The sequence below is a fragment of the Antechinus flavipes genome, chromosome 4 (genome assembly GCF_016432865.1).
Source record: "Antechinus flavipes isolate AdamAnt ecotype Samford, QLD, Australia chromosome 4, AdamAnt_v2, whole genome shotgun sequence".
Classification (NCBI taxonomy): domain Eukaryota; kingdom Metazoa; phylum Chordata; class Mammalia; order Dasyuromorphia; family Dasyuridae; genus Antechinus; species Antechinus flavipes.
This window is the reverse complement of record NC_067401.1, coordinates 73,349,938-73,368,554: the sequence shown is the minus strand read 5'-3', so window position 1 is coordinate 73,368,554 and position 18,617 is coordinate 73,349,938. Positions and strand designations below refer to the sequence as shown.

Below are 18,617 nucleotides of genomic sequence, written 5' to 3'. Positions count from 1 at the left end.
CAGCAAATGACCCAGCTCCTGCCGCATGTCCCTGGATGCTCCCTAAGGCTCCTCTCCCCACTAGCCTGTTTTCCTATGAGAGGGACCCATTCATTCTGATGGCATATCAGGGTCAGGAGATTATTAATCTAAGCCAGGAGGGACCTTACCAGTCATAGACCAATTCCTTTGTTTTACAGAGGAGGAAACGCTGACCTACCCCCAAGAGCTAAGGGACCCATCCAAGTCCATGCAAACAGGTGGAGCTGGGATTGGACCTGGGATCCTCTGACTGCAGAGCCTGTGTCCTACCATCACATCCCTTCTACTTATTTATTTTTTGTGAGGAATATCTGAAGAACCCACAAAGGGGGGGGGCATTTGGCTTCTGGGAGGCTTTTTTTCCCGAGGGGCAGTGTCAAGTCAACAAACATTTATTAATAGTTTACCATATGCCAGGGAGGGAGAGGGGGATGGAAAGGTGTTCATTGGAATAATTGGATTAATTGACTTGGATTAATTCCAGAGTTATTTTTCTGGTGCTGAGTTAACACAAGCATTTCTGCAACATTTTTAGTACATGTTTAAGCCAAAATCACTGTGGTCAATACTGATGGAGGAAATCCAGGTCAGAAAGGGGCGTGAAGTTAGGGAGAGGCTGTTCCCCGGGTCGCAGCAGCTCTCGGTGGTTCTTCTAGACAAGAGTTTCCCACCAGCTAAATGGACAAGTGGAAATCATGAGCTCTATGGTCTCTCCTGGCTCGAAAATCCTATGATGTGTCTGGCTGAAGAATCAATCAGTGCCCGAGGTCCTCCGGGCCCCTGGTCAGCAAACCCACAGCCTGGCCCGTTACAAATGCTGCTGTTCCCCTTCCTTGGCTCCCACTTGGGAACCTCCCCTAGGCAAGGACGGTCTGTTGCCTGCTGGTTACTTAAGACTGGGTTTCCTTCTAGTATTAGCCCCCATCAGTTCCAAGTGACTTACCCGTACAGGAAGAGCAGGGCAATCAGGGCCGGGAGGTTGCTTGGGGACGTGTATGCTCGCTTCTGAAATCCAACGAAGATCCCCACCACTATCCCAGCACTCACAGCATAATTGACCTGGTAAAAGGGAAAGAAGGAGGGCAAAGTCATTTCAACTTTCTGGACTAGTTTGTTCACCTATAAAATGGGGGTGAACAGGGAGAGGGGATTGAACTAGGCAATGCATCTCAAGTTAATTTGGCCACGGAACACTCTGGGTTTGAAATAATATTGTTGGAAAACTTAAATGCTGATGGAGTGGGACCACAGAATCATAAAGATTTAGACCTGGAGGAGACCTTGGTACCCTTGGCTCCTGAGAACCTTCCCTCTGATTGGGTGGCTCCTCCCTGAAAATCCATTGAGAGCTCTCAGGCCAGCATCATTCATTACCAGGCTGCACTCCAGACTCTGTCATACTCTGTACCCTGCCTCCCCCAGCCTTTCTTCTTCCCCCCTCCACCCTTACTTTCTTTTTTTTTTTTTTTACCAATTTAATGTGACATTCAAAACAAATTTTTTTACATTTACAAAAATTTACATTTTGAGTTCTAGGTTTTCTCCCTTATCCCCACCTACAATTAAGAAACCACATGTGAAGTTTTGCAAAACATTTCCATAAAAGTCAAGTCGTGAAAGAAAACATAGATCTCCCACTCTACTGAAAATAAAAACTCTTAAGAAAAATTAAGTTAAAAATGAAGAAAGAGATGGAAAGAGAAATAGAAAATGTGTATTTTCCCCTCATTTATTCTCTCTCTCACCCTCAAAAATGTTTTGCTATTTGGTTGTCTTTTGTGTCATCTTTCCTTAGAACATAAGTTCCTTGAGTGCAGAGACTGCCTTTTTGCTTGTACTTGTCTTCTCAACACTGAGCACAGTGCCTGACACTTAAGAAATACTTGTTGACTGACAATTTTTTCAACCTCTGCATTGTATAGATGAGAAGATAAGCACAGAGAGTTTAAGTGATTTGCTTAGGGTAACACAGCTAGTAAGTGATGGAGGTGAGACCTTCACTAAAGTTTTCTTAATCCCAAGTACAGAGACCAAGCCACTATGGGAGGCCATAGGAGAAGGGGGAAGGGGAAATTTTGTTAGCAAAAGAGCTTTATGCTGAAAAATAAAGCACTTGGTAGAACTTTTTCTAATAATTTCAAAATTATAATACCAAAGGTAAAAATACCATTAACAAAGAAATTTTCTTACGGAAGCCCTATCTGTTGAGGAACTCTTGATTTCCTTGGCCAAACAGGCCACATAGGATTGGGATCAATTCTTTTTTATTAAAGCTTTTTATTTTCAAAACATATGCATGGATAATTTTTCAACATTGACTTTTGCAAAACCTTATTGTTCCAAATTTTGCCTCCCTTCCCTTATCCCCTCCCCTAGATGGATATATTGAATAATATCCAATATGTGTTAAACATTTTAAAATATATGTTAATTCAATACATATATATAGTTATATAATTGTCATGCTGCACAAGAAAAATCAGATCAAAAAGCGGAAAAATGAAAAAGAAAACAAAATGCAAGCAAACAAAAAAAAATGAAAATGCTATGTTGTGAATCATACTCAATTCCCACACTCCTCTCTCTGGGTGTAGATGGCTCTCTGCATCACAAGATCATTGGAATTAACCTGAATCATTTTATTGTTGAAAAGAGCCACGTCCATCAGAATTGATCATTATATAATCTTGCTGTTGCTGTGTACAATGATCTCTTGGTTCTGCTCATTTCACTCAGCATCAGTTCATGTAAGTCTCTCCAGGCCTCTCTGAAATCATTCTGCTGGTCATTTCTTACAGAACAATAATATTCCATAATATTCATAAACCACAATTTATTCAGCCATTCTCCACCTGATGGGCATCTACTCAGTTTCCAGTTTCTTGCCACTACAAAGAGGGCTGCTATAAACATTTTTGCATAAGTGGGTCCCTTTCCTTCTTTTATGGAGTCAATTCTTTACAAAAGTCCACTGTACAATGAGGGACCTCTAAGGATTTATGGAAATACACATCTGTCCTTTTGCCACTGACTCCTTTCAGGGTTGCAGAATTCCTCTACCTGTGCACCTTACATTCCTTTTTCCAACTCAGATTTAGGTGAATAAATTGAAATACTTATGCTTCATAGTTTTTTGGATACTCTCCAAGAATTCATAAATATATATATAAAAAAAATCTACCTGTCAACAAATTTCACCTAAACTCTCATTCGGTTGAAAGCTTGAGGGTAGAATCAGGAACAGTGAGTGGGAATTGCAAAGATTCCATTTTAGTCTTGAAGCTTGAAAAGTTTCCTAACAATCTGAGTTCTCTAAAAGTCCCAAAGAACTGCTTCCTCAAGAGATGGTGGGTTCCTCATTACTTACTTATTGGATATGTTAAATAGGGATTCTTTTTGTTTGTTTGATGAGGTAGCCACAGTGATCCCTTCAGAAACTCTTCTTATTATTGGGCTCAGGGGGCTCTGCCTGGAACATCAGGCCTCCATTCAGCTTTCTTGATGGGTTGAATGAAAAAAAAAAAATGCAGATAAGGGATGGAACTTTTCCATCGTGTCTTAAATTAAATGAACAATGGGTAAACTGTCAGCCTTGAATATAAAATCTGTTCACAGCTCGACTGAAAAGTAAGCAAAAACCCAAGTTGAGCTTACAGGTTTATTATAGATTGAGAACTGTTGATTGATTTTTGCCTGACTTATTTCGGCTAATGGTACCTGGCTAATGTAGACACACGCCAATGACATGTTCACTTGAAGGGGAGCTCCTAGAGCTTCATGTCATTCCCAGAAATGTGTTTGAGCTTGCTTCCCCCGTGGGCAGCAGAGGGTGGAGAAACTCAAAGAATGATGATAGACAGATTTGGAATGGTGTAACTACATCTCCTACTATGCCATTAAGACATCAGGAACATAGCCTTCAACAAGGCTGCTGAAGGCACATTCTTTTTCTCTTTGTCCATTTAAGGAACCACAATCTCTTAAGTGTTAAAATATGAAAATTGAAACTATCATCAACCACTGGCAGCATTATTGGGATTGCACTCTTGGTGCAATGGATTACTCAGACACATACAGCCTTGGGTTCAAGCAAACAGTCCTTTTGCTAAAAACATATTCTAATATCCCCAAGTAGTTAAAAGAAGTTCAGAAAATTAAAAGTAGGTAAAAGCAATCTGTAAGGAATTTCCCCAAGGCTGCAAGAGCTCTACTTTAAAGTCCCCCGAACCACTTTTATATTCTTCTTGCTCAAAGGCCCCCCAGCTGAGTCCTGTGTCATTTCATCCAGGGGCAAAATCAACCCAAGTGTTCAAGATCTGTGCCTTGCCCTCCTTGTTCAAAACAGCCCTAGTCAGTACAGGGGAGCTGAGGGGTTAATTTGCACCTGCCTGGCCAAAATCATGGCCCTTAACAAGCATAATACAGTGCAATGAACACTGAACCCAGAGGCAGAGAATCCCAGCTGTGCTAGTTATTGGGGCTGCAGTCTTGGGCAGGTCATTTAATCTCTGGGACGCAGTTTCCTCAACTGTAAAATGAAGGAGTTTAGACTTTGTTGTTGTTTGGGCATTTTCAATCATGTCCAACTTTTCATGAGCCCTTTGGGGTTTTCTTGGCAAAGATATTGGAATATTTTACTATTTCCTTCTCCAGCTCATTTTGCAGATGATGAAACTGAGGCAAACAAGGTGGAGCGACTTGCCCAGGATCACACAGCTAGGAAGTCTCTGAGAATAGATTTGAACTCAGGAAGATGAGTCTTCCTGACCCCAGGCCTGGCGTTCTACCCACTGCTCCACCTCGCTACTCCTAGACTAGATATCTAAAATCCTTTCTGTTCTGAAGTGATGATCCTAGATTTGAGGATCCCTCAAGACACACTCAAGAGGATATTAGATTAGAGCCCGAAGCATGGAGTAGACAAAAAGATTCCAGACAATCTTTGCCATACCTTTTGCAGCAATAATCAGGGTGGGGAAAACCCTGTTATTGTCCCAACAATGCAGAGACTTTCTCAGAGGGAGGGGACTCTATTTTCATGAAGATCTTATAAGTTCCAAAACATCCCTCAAAATAAAATGATACTGAATTTCACAAGGGTCCACTTGACCACCAATCATATATCTCACTGGCCTCTGTGGGTCAGTATGAACTGAACCAATGTTGCATACTGCTCTGTGACACAATAGCTTTGGAAGACTGAATATTGCACCCTGCTTCATGACCATGAGATCACAAGTCACCCTCTCTCAATCTCAGTTTCCTTGTCTGTAAAATGGGGATAATACCTTAATTCATAAGGCTGTTGTTAAGTCATAGGGTCTTAGCCTTAGAGCTGAAAGGCTCTTTGAAGGCTGTTCATTTTCTCTCTCTCCCTCCCACCTCCCTTTGCTCCCACTGAAAAATAAATAACATTGTTACACATATACATAGTCAAGCAAAACAAGTCCTTTCATTATTCATGTTCAAAAACACAATTACTGACTCTGATCTTGGGTCAGTCAGCTCTATCACAAAAAGAGTAGGAGGTTTTCTTGTGGATCCTCTGGAATCATTGTTGGTCATTGACTTGATCCTAGAACTCTTAAGTGTTTAAGAGTTGTCTTGGTAGTTATTATTATATAAACTGTTCTCCTGGTTCCACTCATTTCACTCTATATCAGTTCATACAGGTCTTCCTATGTTTCTCTAAAATTATTCCCATCATGGGCTTGGCTCTTTTCAACAATGAAATGATTCAGGCCAATTCCACTGGTCTTATGATGGAGAGAGCCATCTGCATTCAGAGAGGGGACTGTGAGGATTGAGTGTGAATTACAACATAGCATTTTCTACTTTGTTGTGTTGTTTGCTTGCTTGGTTTTTTTTTCTCATTTCCTCCCTTTTGATCAGATTTTTCTTATGCAGCAGGACAAATGTGGAAATGTTTAGAAGAATTATACATGTTTAACCTATATTGGATTACTTGCTGTCCAGGGGAAAAGAGAAGTAGGAAATGAAGAAGAAAAACTTGGAACACAAGGTTTTGCAAGGGTGAATGTTGAAAGTTATCTTTGCATATATTTTGAAAAATAAAAAGCTATTATTATAAAAAATAAAATTATTCCCATCATTTTTTTACAATAGTACATGCAACCATAATGTAGTTTGCCTTTTTCCAATGGATGGGAACCCCTTCAGTTTCTAGTTCTTTGCCAGTAGGAAAATAGACCTACTGTAAATATTTTGTACATATAGGTCCTTTTTGTCTTTCTTTTTATTTGTTAAAGCTTTTTATTTTTAAAATATATGCATAGTTTTCAACATTTACCCTTGCTAGTCTTTGTGTTTCAATTTCTTTCTCTTTCCTTTCCCTCCACTCCCTTCCCTAGATGGCAAGTAATCTGATATATGTTAAACATGCAGTTCTTCTATGCATAACACTACAATTATTGTGTTGCACAAGAAAAATCAAATCAAAAAAGAAAAAAAAAACGAGAAAGAAAACAAAATGCAACCTAACAACAACAAAAAGCACTCTCGGGTGCCATGGCGTGTTTCCACGCTTCCATTCAGGCGGGAGACAAGGGATGGAGGCCCGCCCGGCAGATACTCACCATGTCCCAGAGGAAGTTGGTGACCCAGTAGGTGGTGGGGCTCACCCCACTGACAAACTGCAGGTGCTTGGCTTTGCTCACCCTCTCCTGGATCAGATAGAGCACAAAGCTGGCTGGGACGAAGGACATGGCAAAGATCACACAGATGGCCACCATGGCATCGACGGAGGTGGTCAGCCTACAAGGGCACAGAAAGGGAGGGGGCACAGCGGCAGCTGTGATGAGGGACCACAGGAATCAGAAAGCCTGATTCTCTGCTGTGGTTTTCAAGCAGCCTCAGGCCAAGCGCTCCCAGGGTGACGTGAGTTTGGCCATGTCCCTCTGCGAAGAATTTCTCCATTCATGGACTCTATCAGCAAACATGTGTCATAGTCAATCAGTTGTTTATTATTAATCAATAAAGATTTACTGCCCACTGTGTTTCAGGCGGTGTTCTAGGCACTGAACATGGAAAGAGGCTCCATGTAGAAACGTAGTGAAAGGAAGTCATAAACGGAGTTGTTGTTCAGCCAGGAGTTTCTACAGGGCACCAGTCAGTGCCACCGGGCACTGTGAGGTTGCAGGGAGATGAACTGGCAGGAGACTGTGCCAGAAAGTGAAGGCCTGAACTGGGACAGACCTTTCCCCTTGAAGGCCTGGAGTCTATGCCATCTGAGACCAGATGAAGGAACTAAGGAGATTTAGTCCAAATAAGAAAGGGCTCAGGTGAGGGTCGGGGGGATGCTTCTGTCATTTCCTACCCAGATGACCTCAAGCAAGTAATCTAACTCCTCTGGGGTTCCATTCTGCATCTGTAAAGTAAGAATATTCAAGATGATGTTTCTGGGGTCCCTTTCTAGCTCCAGAATTGGGGTTCATGAATTTTGTTGCTTGTTTTATTTTTGATAAATGTATTTCAACCTTGTGGGTTTTTTCTTTGTAAACTTATGTGCTGTGTTGTATGCATTTAAGAACAATATTCTAAGAAACATCCCAAAGATTGGGTTTCACTGGCTTCCCAAAGGTGAATCTACGACATTAAAAAGGAGAAGGATCCCTAGTCTAGAACCATGAACTTAAGCCTTACTATCCTTAAAAATAGATGGCAATCAGGTGAAAAAGTGATCAGACTTGCTCTGTTTGGCCCCAGAGGCAAGAACTAAGAGCCGAGAAGATAAAAAGTGGCAAAGAGTCATTTAGTCTTGATATTGGCTGGCTGGCTGGGGACTTTCCTTGCCAATTAGCTATCAGAAAGTAAAACGAGCTGCCCCAGGAAGGGACGCGCTCCCTCTCACAAGAAAGTATCAAGTAGTGGCTGAGTGCATTGCAGGTGGGATTCTCTTGGGACATGAGAGGGCCCCTGAGATCTCTTCTGGCTCTGAAATTCTGATCATCTATTTGTGGTATTATGGCTCCAGACAAAGGAAGCATCTTAGAGGTCATTTTGTCCAACTTGCTCACTGGTCAGTTAAGTGGCTTGCAGAGATACTCGGTGCCCAGGTTCCAGATGAGGACCAGGGGAAATCCTCTGGCTCCAGACTCAGAGCTCGTTCCAGCATCCCGGGCTGCCCCCACCTAACCAAAATGGGACGAGAGAGGTAGTGGGGAGGGAGGCAAAGACCGGGAGCGTCACATCCAGGGGATGATGGACCAATGACATCTTACTTACACTGTGATGTCTGAGAGCTGCTCCTTGGTGAGGTTCAGTGGCTGGTTTATGAGAGTGATTCCAAAGTCCTCTGGGTCCTTGTCTTTGGGCAGGCTGGCTCTCAGGATTGCATTGTTGGCCACATTGAGGAAGGCAACCATCGCATGCCAACCTTTGTTGTTGAACCACACCTAGCCAAGGAGAAGGGGCAACAGCTTCGTTGGTGTGAGCCTCTGATACAGGGAAACAGAGACACTGAACTTGCCCTCACAATTAATTAAAATGAAAAATATCTGCGAAAGGGAAAGAAAACTGGAAAGGAGGCAAATCTCCATGTTCCTCCCCAGATTTCAATGGGAGAAAGAATTTCCTTCTTCTGGGAAAGGAAGAAAAATAACTGGACCACATGAAACTCAAAGCCTTAGGACCGGTTCTGATACCTTAATGTTGTTTTCAGTTTCCAGATATTTAAGGAAGTTGGACATTTCTTTCGCAGCCTCTTGAGTGGCAGGGCCCTAGAGTGGCAAAGGAAATAAGCAAGAGAAGGATCTCTCAGTTATGCTGGTGACTTCTTTTCATGGGTTTTAAGTAGCCCAAAACCCTGTGTCTGTCACAGATGGCATTTACTTACCCCGCTCACATTCATAAGTTGACCAAGGTCTTGTAAAAACCCAACTATCTCTTCCCCAGTGATACAGAAGACTGGGAGCTTTCCTCCAATGGAAATCCCTCCATACCTGTTCAGGGAACAGAAATCCTCAGGATGGTGCAATGGTCTTGAACCCATGACATAGGAGCATTGGTTGATAGAACCGGGAATGTTTATCATAAAGAGAAAATTTTGACAGGGTGGGAATGGAGTGGGGATACTGGCTGCCAGTATTTGATGAACTATCACATTGGATGTCATAAGATACTAGATTTTGAATCGGGAAAGCCTTTATAAGCCATTTAGTCCAACCCCCCCTCATTTTAAAAACAAAATATTGGGCTTTTTCCTACTTGTCTTCAGAGAGCAGAACTGAAAACACTGGTTGAAAATTACAAAAACAAAATGCGGGATGAATGTCAGGAAAAAAACTTCTTAATTATTAGACTTTCAAAAAAATGGAATGAGCTGCCTCAGGAGGCAATGAAGGGGTTTCGCTTAACTGGAAGTCTTTAAGCAAATTCTAAATAAGGACTTGCCAGGGATTCTTGTGCAGATGTGGATTGGGCTAAGTGGCTGGGAAAAGGTTCTGTAATTCTGAGCATTACTTGACCCGCTTTTGGAATTTCTAAGTGTGCTAAAAAGGAAGAATAAGGTTGAGGGATCCTTCTCTACCCAATGCCTCAGCCTCTGCCTGTCTTTAGGCCAAAAGCCATAGGACTTTCTGAAACATCTCAAGGGCCAGCAACCATGTTTATGAAGAGCATAATTACTCCCACTAAGGGCACAGGCCATAGGGGCTAGGAGAAGAACCAGGGGTGGCCAAGGCAAAGATCTACAGACTCTAGTTCAGATGAGATTGGTAGAACTCTACTCTGGATGAACCATTCTGAGATTTAAATTCCTCTAAAAAGGAAGAGAAAAATAGTTTCTTACCTTTGTTCATTGACCCAATATTTGCTTTTCATACTGCAAAACAAAATCATGTAATGAAACCAGTTAGAGTATTAATGTTAATTTCACCCTCCTCCTTTATGTTTTCCCATCCTTTGCCCCTAGCCTCCTCACCTAATTCTCAGGGACCTTCAGTTTTCTGGTTTAAATTTAATATTTAACTGTAAAATAATTAATAATTTTCCAAATATAAAATCATGAGACAGATGTGAGAGCACCTAAAAGAAAACATTGCCAGCAATGGCAACAGGGGAACAGGGCTAAGGATCCAAGGAACAGGTTGCCAGGCAAGGCAAGAACTGAGGTAAGAAAGACCTCTGGCCAGTAGTAGTAGCCAACAGAAGTTGCGTAATAGACTGATCTCCCAGAGTCCAAATTAGGATCTATGGTCTGGCAAAGGATGGTTCTTGTGAAAGTCTCATTAAAAGTACACTCTGTCTTCTCAGACCAGGATTGTTTCAGAAATACAATTCGCCACAAGCGTTTTATCACGTGTCAGATATGAGCCAGGCACTATGCTAGGTGCTGGGATACAAGACTGGCACAAACACCTTCCTGAAGGGCCTTCCATTCTAATGGAAAATTCACAGCATATGGTTCTACAAGATGTAGCTGCAGGGGTGGCTGGGTGGAAGAACTGGCCACAAGTAAAGAGCAAAATCTGAATTTTATGCAGAAAAAAAAATCAGGTTATGTAAGACATGCACACTTTGGGCTAGAAGTCTTCAAGGTCCCTTTTAATTCTAAATCGGGGATCCTTACACCCTGTCTTGACAGGATCCTATTAATCTCTCCTTACCTGCTTCTTATAAGCGTGGGATACGTTTTTACCAGGAAGTCTGAGATATTCCTGTTTGTGAGGTCCTGTAGGATTTCCATGCTTCGTTGTACTCTCTGGGGACATGAGAAAGGAAGCCCCATTAATTATTTTTGAATATAGAATCTCTTTAACTCTAATTAACGGAAGAGTTTCATACCCAGTGGAAAACAACTTTCTATTATCTTGTGGAATTTTGGTGACAGCAAAATGTGAGTGAAGGTTGAAGTGTGTGTGTTTAGCCACCAGAGGGGAGCATTGGTTCAAATTTAGTAGCAGATAATTTTTTCCCCCAATCTGTCAGAATCAGCTTTTAGAAACAAGGTACACATGCTCCATCAACATGTATTTTAAATTGCTTAATTCTTTTCCGTTAATCTTTCCCTTCTTTTTTTCCCCATCTCTTTTCCTTTTCCCCTTCTTTTTACTTCCTTTTCCCTTGACAATGACAATCATGGGTATTGCTAACTGCCCTGCTTGCCAAAGGTTGCTGACCTGAGGGACAGTCTATTCCAAATAGTTTCGGACTCTGACCCATCCCTATTTTCCCTATCAAAAACCCCCACAACTGCATTTTTTTATATATTTAATATATGTTTATCTTGGTTCTGTCAGGAGAATATAAGCTCCTTGAAGGTAGACAACCATCAATCCTTTTTTCGGTGTACTCAGGATCTAGTGAATTGTCTGTCTACTATATAGTAATGTTTAATAAATACTTGCTCATTGATTGATCTAAGCCAGAGCCACTTCATCAGGATTGGTGAACTTGTTTCTTGATAATTTGATGTTTTAATAATTGCATTTCAATATAATTATTTTAAGTTGTATGTAGTTATTTTATGCATTTTAAAACAATATTTTGAAAAGAGGCCACAATCTTCACCAGATGATTAGAGGTTCACAACACACACACACATACACACACACACACACACACACACACACACACACACACACACTTAAGTAACCTTAATCTTGACTTTTCCTTTTGTAGTTCAGATAAATCAGCCATCCCTCTTTGCCCTCTTTGTTACTTAAGGGTCAAATCCAGAATTCTGGATTTGTATATTTAGGATTAAAGAGTAGATTGTTTAAACAAAATTAGAGCTAAAGGAGACGTTGGAGATAATCTAATTAGTCAGGACAGCTCTTTACCAACACTAAAGCAAAAGTGAGAGGGCTGATACTCTCTACCCATCCATATTTCCCAGTATAATGTTCTTAGAAAGAGAGTGCAGAATCTTAGAAAGATTTAGAACTAGCAGAGCATTAGTGGCCACCTTGCCCAACCACCTGCCCTTCACTTTATAAATGAAGAAATTGAGTTCTAGAGGAATGAAGTAATTTGGTCAAAGTCACAAAGGAAGCAAACCCCGAGGTCCCTAATCCCAAATCTGGCATCTTTCTCCTGAACCAGTCCCACATAACACAATCTGCCCTGGGTACTTGGAGCTAATTAAGGTCCTAGTAATGTCCCTGCTGAGAGGGTTAGATCGTTTCTGCTTGGCTTAGATTTCAGGGGCACTGATTTCATAGATTTTTAGGGACAAAGTTTCCAGTTCAACTCAGGGACAAGTCTTAATAAGAATGGCCATTGAACAATGAAATGAGCTGCTTCCTCAGCTTCCCCAATTCCCCATCATGGGAGAAGTCACAGATGAGATTCAAATTTCAGTTTAACAGCTACCTTGTTGAGCTAGGTAGGCCATCCAGGCCTCTGAGATACCTTGTAATTTCTTCTTGGGGTTGAACTTAATTGACAAATAAGCACAAACTTGCCAAAGAGAATAAATCTTGCTGGCCTCGTATCATATTTCACACCCACCAACCTCAGACAACTTTCTAAGCTTCTCTTATATATTATATTAATTTATAATAGGGAGTCACAGAAGCTTCTTGAGCAGGGGAGTGACATGGTTAGATTAGGGCATAAGAATGACACCATAAATTGGTAAATAAATGATTAGAGAGAGAAAGAGAATGAGTGTGTGAATGAGGAATGCTGAATACATAACATAGCAAACCCTCAGGAAACACTAGCTAAGTGATAGAGTGGGAGGATAGACTTGGTACTTGTTCTGCCTTTTGGCAGAGGTCTTTTTCTATATTATTTCCTATAGCTCTCTCTGGGTAACTCTCTATGAAAGGAAGCGAGGGTCCAGCATGGTCCATTATTCAGCTTCACTTGGCTAGGATGCATCATATACTTATTGTCTCGATGCTATGCTCAGTGATCAGACTCTCTAGGAGAGTTGACTGGTACCTGAGGAGGAAGGGGCCCCCCTGCCCCCTCAGGGCATTCTGGGAGCATCGTGAGCTTCTCTTGGGTGCTGCACTTGCAGGCAGGAGACGGGTTGTCTGCTGTCCACTTTTGATTCTGGAACAGATGAGTCATGTTAGGAGAAACAGAGGGGGTCTTCCAGGATGTTGAATTGCCACAGGGATAATTCCTGGATCAGGAAAGAGAGAATATTTTAAATTCCAGTTATGATATTCATAAAATACACAGAAACAGCATGAAACACTGGACCACATCCTATTACATTAGCACTCAAGTCAATTTTGCAATTATGTATTAAACACCTACATGTACAAGCCACAATGCTGGGCAGGGGATGCTGAAATACGCAGATGGGTTAAACATTTACTTTTTAGAGATCTATAACAACAACAATTTTTTTTAATGCCCTCAGTTACCTCATTATTTCTCAACACTTTATCAGCCTTGGTACTCCCTCATCAGTATTCTCATTACCCTCTCCTTTCTGATTGCAAAGGCTCCTCCTATCATCTCTATTTAAGGAAGGTGCCCAGCCAACTATCTCTTCATTTCCCATCTGGCTACCTCGTTCTGAACTTCTCCATCATATCCCAGCATCAGGTACCTCCTCCCCTCCTTTTTTCAGTTTTCTTTAGTGTGGTATCTTCCCTCATCAGGCTTCTTGAGGGCAGAAATTGTCTTTCATTTTCCACAACTGTACCAGTAGCATCTAGCATCGTGCTTGGCACATAGTGGGCAGTTAAATAAGTATTTACTGACTATTGATATTTCCCTGATACCTGTGATTTCATTCCTGTCTGGGAATTCCCAGTACAGAAACTTCCTTTGCCAGGGAAGATCAATAATAATTAACTTTAAGCCTTAGAGTTGCTTGGGGGCACTGAATGTCACATGGCTAGAATAAATTGGAAGCAGGGAATGAACCTGGCTTTTCAAAGTTTGTTCTCTATCCCCTTCTCCATGCTGTCTCTCACTAATAACAACTCTGCTTTATAGAGCACTTTAGCATTGTCAAAGGATCTCAAATTATATAATTTGAGGCTCATTATTATGTCCATTTTGTAGACTCTGACACTGCGGTTCAGAGATGTATCCAAGACCATGAAAATTGTAGGAGGAGGGGACCCGATTAAATATACTAATAATCATAGCTCCTATAGAATATAAGTGCTATATTTGACTTGGATTTTGACAGATGAATAAGATTTCAACAGACAAATGTATTGCCTTTTTTAGATGAAGGATAGTTTTCAATTAGAAAACCCCAATAATGCATATGAGTTCGAAAGCTGTAGGATCATTTATGTTTGTACAACCAAATTAATCAATATAGCAAATTTTTAATAAGTACTCACTATATACATAGACCTATATTAGACACTGTGATATCAAAAGCTGAAACAGTCCCTGCCTGCCTCAGGGAGCTCACATTTCAAAGATTACAACCAGAGGTAAAGTCCTAAATTTTTTTACCACTCTACTCTTCATCCCCACAGGGGCTAGGCAATGCTTTGTAAGAGTTGTTTGGGGATTGAGTGATTCATTAATTTTTCTGGGACATCTTATCCAGTTTCTGGATTGTCCAGATTCTTTTTCCCCCTTCTTTCTCTCCTTTTGGCCATTTTTTTTTTCCTTCTTCACTCTTTAGGTGAAAGACATGAAAAATAAAAGATAAATTTCTGACATGCTTACTTGGCTACTTAGCAGCCTTGAAAAAAAGAATTAATAGCTTATCTTTTTTCTTTCTTCTAACCATCCAAAGCATTTTATCCTAATATAGCAGTTATTATTATATTAGAACTAGGATTATTAGTATATTTATCATATCCCCTCCTCCCACTGCTTTAATGGTCTTGGGCACATTTCTCTGGGCTTCAGTGGAAGAGTCTGCAAAATGGGGATGTGATGAAGAGGTTTGGGGATTGCTCTCAGATTCGCCTCCAGTAGCCCCCTTTACTGATAGGAAGAAACTCCAGTGGCCGCCTGATCCAGTGCCCACACAGAAAAGGGATCTAACCTGGCTTTGCCTGACATGATGTCATCCAGTTTCTTCTCAAAGAACCTTCAGGGAGTGGGGGGAGGGGGGGTTGAGACCTACCCCACTGTTTGCGTCATAATTGCTACGACCCTGATGTTTGAGCGGTGGGAGTTTGTGTACAGAAGCCCCCCAAGTCTGGTTCCCTTGTAGTCCACCCTTCATGCTCTTTCATGCTCCTTGAAAAGAGCCCCAGGGTGAGAGAAGATTTTGGTCTCCATCCCTTTGGGCTCTCACACAACCTCACATAAGACCGTTTGGGGCTGGAAGGCCCCATCAATCCCTGGAAGACCATCAATGTGATTCTGCCTTCGTTCAAAGATATTTATAGAAGAGGAGACTGAAGCCCAAAGAGACTGAATGCCTCGTTCAATGTCACAGCAGCAGGAAGAAGTTGAACCAGGTGTCCTGATGCTGTGGTGGAGCGCAGGGCTTGTCCACTCCCCCAGATTGCCTTTCAGTGCTAAGTTCCTGCCACAAGCCCATCCCCCAGGGACTTTCTGCCCCTCTCTTCCATTTAGAAAACCAGAAACAAGAGGGCTCCGACTTACGGGAGCGACGCGTCTCTCAGGCAGCGGTTCCCAAACCCCGGTTTGTTCAGGAGGACTTCAGTAAGGGTGGACAGCTGCTCGTTGTCCGGCTGTTCAGAGCTAAGCAGATTGGGAAAAGCTTTATTTTCCAGAACCAGTTCTGGGGCAGCTGTTCCTGGGATCATGTGGGGAGGAAGCTGGCTTGAAGCAGCCCACGGGAGCCTGGCCATCTCTCTCGGATGCTGGATCAGTCGTTAACAGTGACAACAGCTAACGCGATCAGCTCTGGAAGCCATGCTACCCTCGGCATTTCATTTGTTCCTCCCCAAAACACTACAAGAGAGCAGGATCACCCATCCTCTATTTGCAAAGGGGAAGAGAGTGAAAGATTGGCTAGGAAATCAGAGGTGTTTGGTATTGGATCAGGATTCAGACCCGGCTCTCCCGCTTCTCAATCTGGAGGTTTTGTTCGTTCTGTTGTCACGGTGCCATAAGGACCAAGATTGCCTGACCAACAAGGGTCAGAGCTGGAACCCTCAAACCCTGACGCATCCGAGGAGGGGCCACAGGGGAACTTGTCAAGGTTTGGCTTCAACCCCGCTCTCCCTGCCGGCCATTTTCTATGGGATTTGCCTGGTCCTGGACACTGCCCATGTTATAACTTTCCAAGAAGTAAAAGCAGAAGTTCGGACGTCTAAGATCACGAGTCCATTAGTTTCCAATGGGCCGGGCGAGTCGAGGGCCTTAGACTAGCCCGTGACTCCGGTTAGCAGGGCTTGGACATGCTTGTGGCACCCAAACACAAACTGGGCCATAAACCGGGGAAGGAACGGGAGAAGACCCGGCACGACCCTCGGACCGCTGACCTGAAGAAGGTGTACTGCTGCCCGTAAATCCAGGGGTGAAGCCGCAAGGCGGGATATTCTCCAAAGGGGGGGATGCTGATGGCAAGCAGCAACGCCACACACACAAAGCCGGCAGGGAGCACAATCTGTGGGACAGCAGAGATGTCTGTCACCTCCCGAGCAGGCACAAAATCCCCGGCTGGAGCCGCCCCAGCCACCACGGCCTTTTCCGAAACCTCTGGTAAATGGCCCACTCTGATTCGGTCTTTGGAACCCAAGCCCGACACACCTCCCACTGTCATCACTTAACAACAGGTGACACTTATTAAGCACCTAGGATGTGCCGGGCAATTTACAAATGCTATCTCACAACTATGGGAGATGGATGTTGCTATTATCTCCATTTCACAGATGAGGAAACTGAGGCAGACTGCCAGGGTTAGACAGTAAGTATCTGAAGCTGAATTTGAACTTGGTGCTTCCTGAGGTCAGGTCCCACACTCCAATGATCATGCTACCTAGTTGCTTCATCTTACATACCTTATATTCCTCTGTGCCTCAGTTTCCCCTTGGGTAAGAAGGCAGATAATAATAGCACTGATGTATAGTGTGAGGATTAAGTATAATTAATATAGTACATATATAATATAGTATAATTAAAGCAAATATTTAAATAACTTAATAATAACATGTAAACTATCACTTTTGGGGGGTTTTGAATCTGTTGTTTTTATTGTTGTAGGAAATTCTTGGTGATAAAATTCTATTAACATCTATGAGCACTTATTTTTCAACATGGAGTCTTAGGGAGTTGCCTAGATAACATAAATTACACTAATTTTACTACTTAGTTGGGTTTGACTTTAATGAAACCAGTTTGTGTTACTGAATAATAATAATCCCTAAGCTTTTTGTGCAAGTTATATCATTTGATCCTCACAAAAGCCCTATGAGGTTGATGTGATTATTATCCCTATTTTACAGATGAAGAGATTGAGGGAGAGGGGAAAGAGAGGCAAACAAAAAGATGGAAAGGAGAAAGAAAAGAGGTGAAGAAAGAAGAAAGAGAGCTAGAATATACAGATGAGAAGATGTGTGTGTGATGTGTAAGTCACAATAAAAAGATTGAGAGATTGGGATCACAAACCTTAGGACTGTCTCACTATTCATAAGTGTCAAGTCTTAAGGAACATTTGACCCAAACCAAAGGGTCGAATACCTGAGCAAGGAAGTCTTTGTGGCTCCGGACAGCACGGTAGAACCTCTTGATAAGCAAAGCCTGGACGTGCTGACAGAGCAGCTGAGGGCCCTTGTTCAGTGGCATCCCACCATCCTCAGCCTCCTTGCTGGCCTGGCCCTCAGCAGGAGGGATTGATTCTGGAGCTGGGGAGCCGTTCAAGGTCTGGGATCCTCTTGTGGTTTTCTCACTGCTATTCAAACCGGGGTTTCTAAAGTTAAAACTTGGTCCTGTCTGATGACTGTCACCTGATTTTGGAAATTGAAGGAATCATTGGGAAAATGCTCATAAGAAAAGATAAAAAAAAACCCTTTTCATCCAAAGACACACACACACACACACACACACACACAGAGAGAGAGAGAGAGAGAGATAGAGAAAAAAAAAGAGAGAAACAGAGAGGGAGAGACAGAGAGACAGAGACAGAGAGACAGAGAGAGACAGAGAGACAGAGACACACCCAGAGAGAGACAGAGAAAAAACAAGCATGTGTCTGTTGGTAAGTTTCAACAGTTTCTACCTACAGCTCTCCTTGCCATTGTGAACAATGGCATATGATTACATGATCATAGATTTAGAGATAGAAGTCTCTAGCCATCGAGTCCAACCTCTTCATTTTTCTTCTTTTTATAGACAAACTGAGGCCCAGGGGATTGCCTAAAGTCACACAGCAGTAAGCAGCAGAGGAGGCATTTGAACCTAGTACTTCAAATTCACACTGAATAACCATAATCATACAATGGCAAATACCAAATGCCAGTGTTCTGGGCTCTCCAAGGCTTTGGCTTACATGATTCTCACAAAAAGAGAGTCTTTAAAAAGAAACAAAACCACAAACCATATGAACATATGAACAAAAACAAAACCAGCATCCCTTACCTACAAACAGTGCTCCTGATTCAGAATCTCCTGTGACCCTCAGGAAAATCTGCCAAGAAAAAAATTGTGGATGTGAGTTGGGTACCTATATCTATATGTCCAATAGTTCGGTTTCATTAAGTTTACATTTTATGTAGGGGGAA

The 18,617-nt window shown here is 42.2% G+C and overlaps 2 protein-coding genes across 4 annotated transcripts in view; one reads left to right on the top strand and one right to left on the bottom strand.

Annotated features, from left to right (window-relative positions):
• Positions 1–17,940, bottom strand: part of LOC127559486 (retinal-specific phospholipid-transporting ATPase ABCA4-like) — a 43,936-nt gene extending 25,996 nt beyond the window's left edge. For all 3 annotated transcript variants that reach the window (XM_051993306.1, XM_051993305.1, XM_051993307.1), the window contains exons 1-11: positions 17,578–17,940; positions 16,380–16,504; positions 15,535–15,633; positions 12,931–13,117; positions 10,647–10,741; positions 9,830–9,862; positions 8,876–8,981; positions 8,685–8,759; positions 8,266–8,435; positions 6,618–6,795; positions 965–1,080 (exon numbers count right to left, since the gene is read on the bottom strand). In XM_051993306.1, coding sequence (XP_051849266.1) covers positions 965–1,080; positions 6,618–6,795; positions 8,266–8,435; positions 8,685–8,759; positions 8,876–8,981; positions 9,830–9,862; positions 10,647–10,741; positions 12,931–13,117; positions 15,535–15,633; positions 16,380–16,504; positions 17,578–17,682 — 1,289 coding nt within the window. In that variant the 5' untranslated portion in view covers positions 17,683–17,940. The remainder of the gene's footprint in view (positions 1–964; positions 1,081–6,617; positions 6,796–8,265; positions 8,436–8,684; positions 8,760–8,875; positions 8,982–9,829; positions 9,863–10,646; positions 10,742–12,930; positions 13,118–15,534; positions 15,634–16,379; positions 16,505–17,577) is intronic.
• The window catches only part of ABCD3 (ATP binding cassette subfamily D member 3), a 609,690-nt gene that overhangs the window by 89,735 nt on the left and 501,338 nt on the right, over positions 1–18,617 (top strand). The gene's annotated exons all lie outside the window — the stretch shown is intronic.